General features: G+C 42.8%; 1 protein-coding gene across 1 annotated transcript in view; it reads right to left on the reverse strand.

Annotated features, from left to right (window-relative positions):
* SCCPDH (saccharopine dehydrogenase (putative)) overlaps window positions 1-15,047 on the reverse strand; it is a 34,233-nt gene that overhangs the window by 4,604 nt on the left and 14,582 nt on the right. Inside the window, exons 5-7 of the mRNA XM_058700947.1 lie at window positions 13,625-13,674; window positions 1,458-1,588; window positions 717-834 (exon numbers count right to left, since the gene is read on the reverse strand). Of these exons, the coding sequence (XP_058556930.1) occupies window positions 717-834; window positions 1,458-1,588; window positions 13,625-13,674 (299 nt within the window). The remainder of the gene's footprint in view (window positions 1-716; window positions 835-1,457; window positions 1,589-13,624; window positions 13,675-15,047) is intronic.

Consider the following 15,047-nt stretch of genomic DNA (forward strand, 5'->3'; position numbering starts at 1 on the left):
GCGTGTCGGCTACTTGTAACTTACTCTGTCCTCAAAAATGCTGAGCAAAAGCACTCTCCGCTTTATGAACGTGTTACGTTCTAAAAGCTTGTTCAGAAAGCAGACATTGAGAGCATATTTAAAGAAATTGTAGCTTCCTCTGCCTGAACACAAAAGTCCACAAGAACGTAGCTACATTCAGTGATGACACATTATAGGATGTAGATATGTGAATGCTACTTACAACCCCTCCCACGAGAAAATAATCCTTTAACTTGAGATTCACTATCTCCTTCAAGTCTCAAAAGTGAGAGCAGCTCCCTCACCAAAAGGAGTAAGACGATACCCCGGGGGGCGGGGGGGGGGGGGCGGGGGGGCGGCGAGGCCAGAAGAGCCCAGACGCGTCCACAGGCAGGGGAGACTCCCTCCCAGCAGCTAAGACTCTAGACAGGGTTGGTGGGGGTTCGTGACCCCAGCGTTTCTGGACTAAATCTGCTGCTGTTCTGTTGCACTGACAAGGTACTCGGCGGGCCAGGTCTGAACTGTGGGGAGGCTACCTCCACTCCCACAATGCAAAGTGCTCTCCGCGCCCCATTCCGTGCACTTCCAGAAACTGAGGCGCGCCTTGGCTGGCCTTCCTGTTTTGCTTTACACACCTAAAGCTCCTACATTAAACAGCGAGGGGGGCTGGAACGGACGCAGTGCTCTTTGTCAGGAGTTAAATCGGGCACACTTACAGGAGACTGCTCCAAGTTCTCGTGCAGGTAGCGCTGGGTCCGCCTCACAACAGACACATCCGCTCCCAGGAAAGGGACCGAGTAGCTGCTGAGTTCTCTGCAGTAGGAAAGTGGCCACCTGCAAGGCAGACCCGTGACCGCGGTGCGTTTTCTCCACTTATGGCTAACTTGGTGACTTTGTGAACCAAACAGTCAACTTTTCTTGAAGCAGGAACAACCGCGAAGATGGCAGACCTGTCCTTCATTAAAATGTCCGCGTTCCCCACTACACCAAACAAGTGACAGGTGGGACAGCATTCCGAGGGCGCGGAACACAGTGTAGCTACGTTTGAGCCCACCAGTTTCCCTAGACGACACTCCTTTCAACAGCCAAACTCTACGGCGAGTTTAGAGTTCTCACATACAAAGTTTTCACAGAAGAGTGCTATTAACAGATAATCTACACAAGATCATCACCCTTTAAAATGGAGGTTTTACTGCATAAAATTTAGCTGATGTTTGATTTTGATATGGAAAAGTCACAACATTCAAAAAAATTTTCCCTGAGTCCAAATATATTAATATCAAAGTACTTAAGCTTAGAATAATGCATTAATTGTATTTTATGTAGCTATGAAGACAATCCTGAACTTACTATAGAACAGTCTCAGGATTTTCTAGTAGCATACTTTATTAATAATCAGATCAATGACAATATACTGACACCAGATGTACTAAAGAACAGATTTTGAGTCAATATACCTTCTTTTCAATTTCGGACCAATAATTGGGACGGGTTTCAGATTTGCTTCATTTCGTAGTTTTTTCAAATTACTCTGATCTCCAAAACCGTAAACTGCTGACTTCCAGGTACCATCGTGAATACACAACCCCTGAAAAAATAATTCAAGAGTTAAAGAAACACGTCTTAATACCCGACTCCCTTTCGGCTCAGGTCACGATCTCACGGTTCTTGAGATTGAGCCCCACGTGTCAGTGCAGAGCCTGCTTGGGATTCTCTCCCTCTCTGCCCCTCCCCCATGCTCGCTCTCTCCCTCTCTCTCTCAGAACAGATGAACATTAAAAAAAAAATCTGTTCTCTAAAAAAAGAAAGAAATAAACACATCTTAAGGGACAATTACTAATATGTAACACCAAGGAACTTATAAGTATTTACAGAGAACATTTCACCTCTATTTGAGCAAGCCATAATCCCTTATTTAACAATCTTGAGATGAATTTTCAGGCAGCATGAACACTCATTAGCTTGATCATATTGGATATTTACACCAACATGTGCTCTTTTTGCCTTCCTACCATCACTTATGCTCTTTTTAATATGCCACCGAGTTTCACTTCATTTTCACTCAACCAGCTGGCCATATTCTTTCAAAATTAGCCCTAATTCATGGGGCGCCTGGGTGGCTTAGTCGGTTAAGCATCCGACTTCGGCTCAGGTCATGATCTCACAGTGCGTGGGTTCGAGCCCCGCATTGGGCTCTGTGCTGACAGCTCAGAGCCTGGAGCCTGTTTCAGATTCGTCACCACAGAGCCCGGAGCCTGATTCAGATTCTGTGTCTCCCTCTCTCTCTGCCCCTCCCCCACTCACGCTCTGTCTCTCTCTGTCTCAAAAATAAATAAACATTAAAAAAAAAAAATTCAAAATTAGCCCTAATTCTTAACCCTATGCCGATTCCTCGAAATTTCAACATGCGTTCATGAGCACATTTACACACTGGCAACGCAGAGCCTGCCTGGGATTCTCTCTCTCCCTCTCTTTCTGCCCCTCCCCAGCTCTCTCCCTCTCTCAAAATAAATAAACTTAAAAAAAATTTAGCACAGAAATAAATGATATAGAAACTAAAAACAGAACAGAGCAATGAAACCAGGAACTCTTTCTTTGAAAAGATCAACAAAATCGATAAACCTTTAGCCAAAATCATCAAGGAAAAAAAAAGGACTCAAGCAAAATCACCAAAGAACAAGGGGAAATAGCCAATGCCACAGAAATACAGTTGTAGGAGAATATTATGAAAAACCACATGCCAACAAATTGGACAACCTAGAAGAAAAGGATAAATTCCTAGCAACATATAACCTACCAAAACTGAAGCTGGAAGAAACAGAAAATTTGAACAGACTAATTACCAGCAAGGAGACTGAATTCATGATAAAAACAAAACAAAACAAACAAACAACAACAACAAAAAAAACCTCCCACCAGACAAAAGCCCAGGACCAGATAGCTTCCCAGGTGAATTCTACCAAATACCTACTCTTCTCAAATCACTCCAAAAAAGAGAAGAGAAGGGGAACTTCCAAGCTCATTCTGAGGTCTGTATTACCATGATACCAAAGCCAGATAAAGACACTACCCTCCCCCCAAAAAGAACTATAGGCCAATAGCTCTGATGAATATGGATGCAAAAATCATCAACAAAATGCCAGCAAACTGAATCCAAAAACACATTTAAAATGTCATTTGCCAGGATCACATGGGATTTATTCCCAGGATCAAAGGTGGTTCAATATTCACAAATCAATCAACATGATACATTACATCAATAAGAGAAAGGATGAAAACTGTACGATCATTTCAACAGGTGCAGAAAAGGCACTTGATAAGGTACAACATCCATTCATGATAAAAATCCCTCACAAAGTAGGTTTAGAGAGAACATACCTCAACATAGTAAGGGCCATATAAGAAAAAACCCACATTTAACATCATCCTTAATGGGGAAAAGCGGAGAGGGACGAGACAGGGCTGTCCACTCTCACCACTTTTACTCAACACAGTACTGGAAGTGCTGGTCACAGCAATCAGACAACAAAAAGAAATGAAAGGCATCCAAATCAGTAAGGAACAAGGGAAACTTTTACTATTTGCAGATGACATGATATATATATATATATATCCGTCCCAAAAGACTCCATCCAAAAACCGCTAGAACTGATAAATGAATTCAGTAAAGTCACAGGACAGAAATTAACGTACAGAAATCTGTTGCATTTCTACACACCAATAACAAAGCAGCAGAAAGAGAAATGAAGAAAACAATACCATTTCCATCTGTACGAAAAAAATAATAATGAAACACCTATGAATAAACTTAACCAAAGAGGGGAAAGACCTGTACCCTGAAAACTATAAAACACGAATGAAAGAAATGAAAGAAGACACAAAGAAACAAAGGCTTTCCATGCTCCTGAATCGGAAGAACAAATATTGTCAAAATGTCTATACTCCCCAAAGCAATCTACACATTTAATGCAATCCCTATCAAATACCACCAGCATTTTTCACAGAGCTAGAACAATCAATCCTAAAATTTGTATGGAAGAGCAAAAGACCCCGAATAGCCAAAACGATCCTGAAAAAGAAAAGCAAAGCTGGAGGCATCATGATTCCAAACTTCAAGCAGTGTTACAAGAGCTGTATGGTACTGACACAAAAAAATAGACACACAAATCCTAAGAGAATAGAAAACCCAGAAATAAACCCACAATTATATGGTTAATTAATCTTTGGCAAAGGAGGAAAGAATATCCAGTGGGAAAAAGACAGTTTCTTCAACAAATGGTGCTGGGAAAACTGGACAGCGACATGCAAAAGAATGAGTCTGGACCACTTTCTTACGCCATACACAAAAATAAACTCAAAATGGATTAAAGATTTATTTTTTTTTTAATTTTTTTTTTAACGTTTATTTATTTTTGGGACAGAGAGAGACAGAGCATGAACGGGAGAGGGTCAGAGAGAGAGAGAGGGAGACACAGAATCTGCAACAGGCTCCAGGCTCTGAGCTGTCAGCACAGAGCCCGACGCGGGGCTCGAACTCACGGACTGTGAGATCGTGACCTGAGCCGAAGTCGGCCGCTTAACCGACTGAGCCACCCAGGCGCCCCTGGATTAAAGATTTAAATGTGAGACCTGAAACCATAAAAGTCTTAGAAGAGAGCACAGGCAGCGATGTCTCTGGCATCAGCCATAGTAACTTTTTTCTAGATAAATCTCCTGAGACAAGGGAAACAAAAGCAAAAATAAACTATTGGGACTGCATCAGAATAAAAAGTTTATGCACGGCAAAGGAAACCATCAACAAAACTAAAAGGCAACCTACTAAATGGGAGAAGATATTTGCAAATGACATATCCAATAAAGGGTTAGTATCCAAAACATACAAAAAAAAAAAAAAAGACCCATAACACCCAAAAAATAAAAAAAAATGCAGTTAAAAAATGGGCAGAAGACATGAACAGACATTTCTCCAAAAAGACATCCATATGGCCAACAGACACATGTAAAGGTGCTCAACATCACTCATCATCAGGAAAATGCAAATCAAAAACACAGTGAGATATCACCTCACACCTGTCAGAATGGCTAAAATCAAAAACAAAAGAAGCAAGTGTTGACGAGGATGTGGAGAAAAAGGAACCCTCGTGCACTGCTGGTGGGAATGCAAACTGGGGCAGCCACTGTGGAAGACAGTATGGGGGTTACTCAAAAAGTTGAAGATAGAACCATATGATCCAATAACTGCACTATACTGGGTATTTACCCCCAAAATACAAAAACATGAGTTCAAAGGCATACATGTACCCCATGTTTATTGTACCATTATTTACCAAATTATGGAAGCAGCCAAAGTGTCCACTGATAGATGAATGGATAAAGAAGATGTGAGATGTGTGTGTGTATACACACACACACACACACACACACACACACACACACACACAAACAACGGAATATTATTCTGCCATAAAAAGGAAACGAAATCTTGCCATCTGCAAGGACACGGATGGAGCTAGAGAGTATAATGCTAAGCAAAATAAGTCAGAGAAAGACAAATACTATATGATTTCACTCACGTAGAAGTTAAGAAAACAAGCAAGCAAAGGGAAGGAGAGAGAGAGACAAGCTAAGAAACAGACTCTTAACTATAGAGAACAAACTGACGGTCACCAGAGGGGAGGCTGACGGGGGGATGGGGCCAACAGGTGATGGGAGACTAAGGAGGGCGCTTGTTGTGATGAGCACTGGGTGATGTAGGGAAGTGATGAATCACTATACTATACGCCCGAAACTAACAGAACACTGTATGTTAACTGTGCTGAATTAAAATTAAAAAATTTTAAGGGCTGCCTGGGTGGTTCAGTCAGTCAAGTGTCCAATTCTCGATTTCAGCTCAGGTCATGATCTCATGGCTCGTAAGTTTGAACCCCGTGTCAGGCTCTGTGCTGACAGTACGGAGCCTGCTTGGGATTCTTTCTCTCTCCCTCTCTCTCTCTGCCCCTCCCCTGTTCTCTCTCTCAAAATAAACATTTTTTAAAAATTAAAAACTTAAAAAAAAAAGAAAGAAAGAAAGAACGCTTACTCTGTAGCCAGCCTTTCCATTTTGTAAATGGTATCTTCTGATAAACGGATACTCTCCATTTTAAACGTATACAAATTATCACTTCCTTTTTTTATTTAATGCCTTGTGTCTCTTTTAAGAAGCCATTCCCTATACAGCATGGTGACTATATAGCGAATATGGTATTGCACATTTGGAAGTTGCTAAAAGAGAAGATCTCAAAAGTTTTCGTCACAAGAAAAACAAATTTGCAAGCGTGTAAGGGGACGGATGTTAGACTTATCGCAGTGATCATTGTGCAATATAATCCAGTACATACAAATATCAAAGCGTTCTGTCATACACCTGAAACTAATGTTACATGTTAATTATGCAATAAAAGAGTAGTAAAATAAATGTGTGGGGGAAAAAGAAGCCATTCCCAACCCTGAGGCCGTGAAATACACATCATCTTCTAAAAGCTTTACTGTTGTTGCCTCCCACATTTAGGTCTGCAGTCCACCTAAACTTCATTTCTGTACATTGTGCAAAGTATGAGTCCAGCTTCATGTCTCTCCCCCTGGACACCCGGTGGTCCCAGCATCATCTCCTGAAAAGCCCCTTTCCCCTTGATCTCGAACTTCTAACCTCCAGAGCTGTGAGAACAATAAATTTCTGTTGTTTAGGCCACTTGATGTGTGGTAGTTCGTTAAGGCAGGCCTAGGAAACTAATGGAGACACAACTACCAAAACTGACTTAAGAGGAAATAGAAAATCCTGGTAAACCTATAAAAAGTAGAGAGATTGAGTTAGAAACCAAAAAACTTCCCACAAAGAAAAGCCCAGGCCCGGATGATCTCATTAATGAATTCTACCAAACATTTAAAGAATAACAGGGGCTACCTGCGTGGCTCGGTCAGTTAAACGTCCGACGTTGGCTCAAGTCATGATCTCACAGTTTGTGAGTTCGAGCCCCGCGTCACGCTGTGTGCTGACAGCTTGGAGCCTGGAGCCTACTTGGGATTCTGTGTCTCCCTCTCTCTGACCCTCCCACCCTCATCTCTGTCTCTCAAAAATAAACATTAAAAAAAATTTTTTTTTAAAGAAAAAAAAGAAAGCCAACATAGAAAAACAACATATTACATAAGGTAAACACGGATATGAACGTCAGCAGATTTGACATCAAAAAATATGCTAGCAGTGGGGCAGCGTGGGTGGCTGACTCTTGATTTCGGCACAGGTCATGATCTCACAGTTCGTGGGTTTGAGCCTCGCACTGAGCTCTGTACACACAGTGCGGAGCCTGCTTGGGGCTCTCTCTCTCTCTGCCCCTCTCCCGCTCGCACGCACAAGCATTCTGTCTCTTTCTTTGCCCATCCCCTGTGCACTCTCATTCTCTCTCCCTTTCTCTGAAAATAAATAAACTTTAAAAAAATAAAATTAAAAAATGCTAAGAGGCATACCTAAAAAGCCAATAAAGGAGTTAATTTTCAAATTGTAACAGATAATTAAATGAAAAGATGACGGGAAAGAAAGGACGGGGAAATATAATACATGGGATAAACAGGAAATAAAGAGCAAGATGGTGGGCTCAAGTCTCGTCCTATTTTCATTATTTTAAATGTCAACGAACTGAAGACTATACTTAAAAAGTAGAGATTATCAAACTGGGTTTAAAAAAAAGAAATGCCTGGGGCGCCTGGGTGGCTCAGTGGGTTAAGTGTCCAACTTGGGCTCAGGTCATGATCTCACAGTTCCTGGGTTCGAGCCCTGCGTCGGGCTCTGTGCTGACAGCTCAGAGCCTGGAGCCTGCTTCGGATTCCGTGTCTCCCTCTCTCCCTGACCCTCCCCGTCTTGTGCTCTGTTTCTTTCTGTCTCTCAAAAATAAACATTTTTTTAAACAAAAGGAAAAAAAAAAAAAAAGGAAGAAACGCCCAGGGTGCTTGGGTGGCTCAGTCAGTTAAGCATCTGACTTCGCCTCAGGTCATGATCTCATGGTTCATGGGTTCAAGCCCCACATTGAGCTCTGGGCTCTGTGCTGACAGTGTGGAGCCTGCTTGGGATTCTCTCTCTCCCACTCTCTCTGCCCCTCCCCTGCTCACTCTCTCTCCCTTTCAAAAATAAAAAATAAACATTAAAAAATTTTTTAAAAAAAGAATTGATACTGATCCTTTGCAAAAATCTCTTCCCCAAAGACCAGTATTAATTACCCTGATACTAAAACCAGACAAAGACATCATGAGAAAACTACAGACCAATATTCCTTATGAGTATAGGTGCAAACCCATCAACAAAATACTAGCAAACTAAATCCAGCAATACATAAAAAGGATTATATACTATGATCAAGTGGGATTTACCCCGGCAATGTAAGGTTGGCTCCACATAGGAAAATCAATCTTAAGTGATGCAGTGTAAGAAGATAATAAAAAACAAAACCACGTGATCGTCTCCATAAATGCAGAAAAAGCATTTGATAAAATATAACTCTTCACGTTAAAAACACTCAACACACCAGGAAAAGAAGGAAATTTCCTCAACCTGACAGAGGGCATCTATAAAAACGCACAGCTAATATCATACTTAGTGGCAAGAGTCTGAAAGATTTCTAAGATCAGGAACAAGACAAGGATGTCTGTTCTCGCCACTTCTGCTCCCCAGTGTCCTGGCCTGGAGAGTCTAGCCAAGGCAATCAGGTGAGAAAAAGAATTTTTCCAGTAGGTGATGAAACTCATTTACTAATTCTAGTAATACTACCTGCAGATTTCCTTTGAATTTCCTACATTCACAATTACATCATCTGCTGAAAATAGTTTCGTTTCTTCCTTTCTAACCTCTATACAGTTTCTTTCTTTTTTCGTGTGTTACTGCTCTGGCTAGAATCTGGCTGGAGTAATGACAGAGGGCTCCCGAATCATTCCTGAACTCAGAGCAAAAGTTTTCAATGTTAAACACTGGGTATCATATTTGGTATAGCTTTTTTAAAAAAGATCATCTTCCCTTCCACTCCTAGCTTGCTGCAAGTTTTAATCATGAATAGACACATTTTAGCAAATGCTGTTTCTCTATTTATTGAGATGATCCTATGACCGTCCTCCTTTAACCTGTTGGTGGAGTGAATCAAAGTGACTATATAATGTTAAACCTCACATTTCGTATCTAAAATTAACTTGGTCAAAATGCGCTATTTGTCTTATGTATTACTGCTTTTATTTTTTTTTAATTTTTTTTTAACGTTTATTTATTTTTGAGACAGAGAGAGACACAGCATGAACGGGGGAGGGTCAGAGAGAAGGAGACACAGAATCTGAAACAGGCTCCAGGCTCTGAGCTGTCAGCACAGAGCCCGACTCGGGGCTCGAACTCACGGACCGCGAGATCATGACCCGAGCTGAAGTCGGCAGCTTAACCGACTGAGCCACCCAGGCGCCCCTGTATTACTGCTTTTAATCTGCTAGTATTTTATTTAGGATTTTTACCTCTACATTCCTTTGAAACCGGACTACACTTTTACATTCTGGAATTACTCCCACAGAGTTTTGGAATGAAGGTTAAGTTAGCCTCGTCTACTCAAGTCAGCCAAAAAACACTTACTGAGCTCCTACTAAGTGACCAGCACTGTTCTAGGTGCTTGGTGAATTAACAGACAAGGATCCTTTTTTGTGGTGCTCACATTCCAGGGAGAGTGATAAACCCAATAAAAAATACGATCTATGGGGGCGCCTGGGTGGCTCAGTCGGTTGAACGTCAGATTCCTGGTTTCAGCTCAGGTCATGATCTCACCGGTTTAGTGAGTTCAAGCCCTGCATGGGGCTCTGCTTGGGATTCTCTGTCTCCCTCTCTCTGCCCCTCACCCACTCATGCTGTCTCTGTCTCTCTCAAAATAAATAAATAAACTTTAAAAAAAAAAAACAAATAAATGAAGAAGAATGAATGAGGGGCGTTCTGTAAAAGAGGAGGTTGGAGACTAACCAGGGCCAGATCAGTTATCACTAACTGGAAGGACGTTTGGCTTGCACTCCAGATGCAGTAAGGAGCCACTCAAGAATTGTGAGCTGAGGAGTACGTGATCGCGTTATGTCTGGAAAGGACCAGCCAGGATGTTGTGTCGAGGGAGGACTGTACAGGAACAGGTGGTAGCCAGAACGGGGTCGTAGGAAGAGACATGGTGAAAAGTGATCGGATTCTGACAGATCTCAAAGGCAGAATCAACAGGGTTTCCTGACAGACTGGACTTGGGTTTCAGGAGACAGAGATAGCAACGATCCTACCATCTGAGCTGAATACGTGGACGGACGCATCGCGACCAGCTGAAATTGATACAAATAAACTGAGGTTGGCGCCCATTTGGAAAAGGAAAAGCGGGAGGTCAGCTATGCACAAAAAAGTACAGTTTGCGCGGGGCGCCTGGGTGGCGCAGTCGGTTAAGCGTCCGACTTCAGCCAGGTCACGATCTTGCGGTCTGTGAGTTCGAGCCCCGCGTCGGGCTCTGGGCTGATGGCTCGGAGCCTGTTTCTGATTCTGTGTCTCCCTCTCTCTGACCCTCCCCCGCTCATGCTCTGTCTCTCTCTGTCCCAAAAATAAATAAAAAACGTTGAAAAAAAAATTTAAAAAAAAAAAAAAAAAAAAAAAAAAGTACAGTTTGCGGTATCTATCAAACGTTCAAGTGTGGATGTCAATTAGTGATGGGACGTTTTCAGTCTGAGTTTAGAAGAAAGCTCTGGGTTGATGACATAAATTTAAAATACATTTCATAATACCCAAATGCACAGGGCTTTCCACGTTACCTCTTCATTGCCCTCTATCAAGGGGAAACATAAGATAAGGAGGGGCACGAGAACAGCTTAGTGACTCGGGGTGCACGGAATCTCCCCGTCCCTGTAAAAGTCAGGCTGTGGACTCTGCCTCGGGGGAGCGAGAGGGGGCTGCACTGATATGGATGCTTCAACTCTGCTGTCCTGAGTGAAGCCCCAACTTCAAGTTCTAACAACATTAATAAAAATAATACTTACTGACACTAATTGAGGGATTTGCCAGCTGCCAACCACGGCTCTGATGTACATTCGCTGAGTAAGTTAACCCTCGTAACGACCATATGGAGCAGATACGATGATCGTCTCCTTTAGAGATGAGGGGAAGTACGGCCCGCTTGGCCACGGGCACGTCACTGGTAAGTGGCAGAGCCAGAATTCAAGCCCAGGCAACCCAGTTTCGAAATCTGTACGTTCTAGGAGGGATTCCTGACTCGACTCCTAAGAACCATCCACTCAGGGGCTCCTGTATTCCTCACGGGAAGGGAAGACGCCTTCTTCACACCCACCTCGCCTTTCCCATCCCATCTCCCGCTGCTCTGTCAAAAGAAGCCTCTTGTCCGACTCTCCCAGTCAGCAGCTCCCTGCAATCCTCGGCTTCTGAAAGCCTCCTTCCCATCTGGAAGTCGTTCCGTGTGGTGCAGATGAGACTGACTCCAAGGGTCTCCCTCCAGGGGCCCGTGGCCACCTGGGCAATCTGACTACTCATGACACCGGTCATGCTGACTGGCTCAAGAACAGCCAGATGGCCCACTACTTCCCGGTCATGTGATACATCAGCTCTGCTAGCTGTTCCCCGGAAGTCAGGAACATTAAGACAATGTGCACCTAGGACTGCCAGCACCTTCTCGGGCACGCTGAGAGCCTACGTAGACGAGTCCAGAAGAGATGGAAGAGACAGAAACAGAGGATATGGGGGGGGGGGGGGGGCGAGAATAACCATCCGAACATCCAGATCCAGCCATACTACTTACTTGCAGTCATTTGGTTACAAGAACCCGTAAATTCATGTTTCGTTCTGCCGGTTTCGGCCGGTTGAGTTGGGTTTCCACACCCGCTCCCCACAGATCCAGGCACGTCCTTCATGCTTGTTCCTGACCTTCCACAGGCTACTGACTCTTCAAGGCTGAACTCGGTGAGGCCTCTAGGAGGCCTTCCCAGTTCCCCAGGCCCACTACCCCTTCCCTTTATTCTGATACCCTGTGGACATCCTCTTTACCCATGAATTTTAGCATGTTTATGTAATTCTTTGCGTGTATTAATCTGAACCCAAGATCCAGATGACTGCAGCCATTATCCTACCTGACATGCCCTGTACCGTCCCACAGCCATGTCCTGACTCTACTGCTCCCTCTCCCTCATCCAGGCTCCACAGCATCGACCTCTCGAAATTCAGTCCACGTCACAGCCTCTAAAAGCTCTTATCTCCGGGGGCGCCTGGTTGGCTCAGTCAGTTAAGCATCTGACTCTTGATTTCGGCTCGGGTCATGATCTCACCGTTTGCGAGCTCGAGCCCCGCGTGGGGCTCTGAGCTGACCGTGTGGCACCTGCTTGGGATTCCCTCCCTCTGCCCCTCCCCTTCTCATACTGCCTCTGTAGCTCACAAAATAAATAAATACACATTGAAAAACAAATATAAAAAATAAATAACTAAAAGTTCTTATCTCTGGCCTCCCAGCTAGATTTACTCTCTGTTCTCAGAATCCGATGGTATTTCATCTCATCTTTTAATTTTTTTTTAATTTTTAATGTTTATTCATTTTGCAAGAGAGACAGGAGCGCAAGTGGGGGAGGGGCAGAGAGAGAGGGAGACACAGAATCCGAAGCAGGCTCCAGGCTCTGAGCTGTCACCACGGAGCCCCACGTGGGGCTCAAACTCACAGACGGCGAGATCATGACCCGACTTGAAGTCGGACACTTAACCGACTGAGCCAGCCGGGAGCCCCTCAAGCTAAATTTTTATGTCTTTAAGGACAGGTTTGCATCTGATTCATTTATGTGTCACACTACACAGTGTTTGTTGAACAGATGTGTTTTAAAGACAACAATATTTATGAAGCCTCAAGTGTAGACCCGGAAATAAAAGTGCTATCAAAAAGCATGGTCCCCCCAGAAACACAACTGTCTTAGGTTCCCAAATAAACTATAAATTCAGTAATTACATCATGTATTTTTTTACGGCCACAAGAGCACCTAACTCCAAGTGAAGCAGATCACAGAAGTGCCCTGACTTGTACTAAGGTGACAATCGTCTTGGCTGACAACATTTATTGCACAACAACAATATATAATTTGGTGTTTGGATGCTGGTAACTCATTCTAACAGAATGGGCTATGCAGTTGTTTTTAACAAAATTCTATTTTAAGTCTAAGTAATTCCCAGCAATCTACCATATACTTTTAAAAATTAAACACAGTAGGGGCACCTGGGTGGCTCAGTCGGTTAAGCACCTGACTTCAGCTCAGGTCATGATCTCACGGCCGTGGGTTCAAGCCCCGCATCGGGCTCTGTGCTGATGGCTCAGAGCCTGGAGCCTGCTTTGGATTCTGTGTCTCCCTCTCTCTCTACCCCTCCCTAGCTTGCACTGTGTCTCTCTCTTCTTCAAAACTAAATAAATATTTTTTAAAAATTAAACATAGTAACTTTCATATACTAAAAATTACAAATAGATATAAAATTTTATTAATCTAAATATTTTTTAGGAGGCATGTTATCATTTCCAAAATGCTTTTTAATGTTAACTATAAAAATCACCTGACAAACAGAAAAACTAACCTCAGGTCCAGAATGTATAGTCAGGAAACTTTCCACAGCCGTCAGCATACCTAAAAGAGTAGAATAGCAAAAGTAAATCGAGTAAGATCTATGTAACCAAGACGTGTAGTAATAAACTATTCCTATTCCGTTAGGGACCACTTTTACTAAGCCTATAGCCGATACAGTCAGAAAATCAATACTGGTAACAGTTCTAGTATGTTACTGGAAACAGACTTAAGAAGCAACTGAAGCCAAGGAAATTGTCAGAAAGAATCATTTAGAATAAACTCCAAGTGCTAGTACTAATAAGATCTTTTCTAGTATTCAGGCTGAAAACACTAAAAATCTCTTCCAACAAGGCAACAAGTTCACTCACTCTGAAGGCAACAAGGCAACAAGTTCACTCACTCTGAACACCCATTGGGACACAGTTCTCAAAATTACATCTGTGGGATTAATTCTGTTTTCCAGTATGACTGCTTTCAAGAAGGCTTGTTTGTACTGATTTACCATGAATAAATGCACAGAAAGCCTATCAAAATGGCCTGTGTGATGGCTTATAAAATACTTAAGGCTGTTAAAATGAAATAAAGAAATAAGCATAAATAATAACAGAAAACCAAAGCCAGAAAAAGAGGGAGAAATCAATCATGTAACCATGGGGACTAATATATAGGCACAGTAGTTACATAATTGTTGAATTCCTCAAGAGCAGTAAGACAAGAGAAAAACGTAATGCGCAAATTCTGAAAATCTGATCATACGAAATATATCAAGGGGCGCCTGGGTGGCTCAGTTGGTTAAGTGTCCGACTCTCGATTTGGGCTCAGGTCAAGATCTCGCAGTTCATGACTTGGAGCCCTGCGTTGGGCTCTCCACTGACAGTGCAGAGCCTGCTTAGGATTCTCTCTCTCTCTCCCTCCCTCTCTCTCCCTCCCTCTCTCTCTCTCCCCTCTTTCTGCAACTCCTGTGCGTGCATGTGCTCTAAGTAAACTTAAAAAAAAAAAAAAAAGTATATCAATTTCTTAAGAGGACAGTTTTCCTTGTTTTAATTCCAAGAGAGGACCAAATTACGGGGCCCTAGAAAGCTGACAAAGAAAGATAATGAATAACCACGTCATCCAGAGTGATGAGAACTATAGCCATATAAATATCGCTAGGGGACCACTGACAAAGCCCAAAACAGATCATTACAGTACAAGTCACTGAGAGGATTCTGCGGGTTGCTAAGAGAACGCAGTCGGGATTTATGGCTCTGTGATCTAACCTATCCACAGAAAGAACATGGACCACCGAAGGCAATATGCAATAAAATGTGGCCCGCTGTATCAAAAGATCAGCTGGGACACTTGTTAAAACACTGACTCAGGTTTCAGTATCTGAGAACAAGGTTTTTTTTTTTTGTTTTTTTTTTTTTAACATTTATTTTTGAGAGACAGGG

Source organism: Neofelis nebulosa, chromosome 15, assembly GCF_028018385.1.
Source record: "Neofelis nebulosa isolate mNeoNeb1 chromosome 15, mNeoNeb1.pri, whole genome shotgun sequence".
In the NCBI taxonomy this organism is placed as follows: Eukaryota; Metazoa; Chordata; class Mammalia; order Carnivora; family Felidae; genus Neofelis; species Neofelis nebulosa.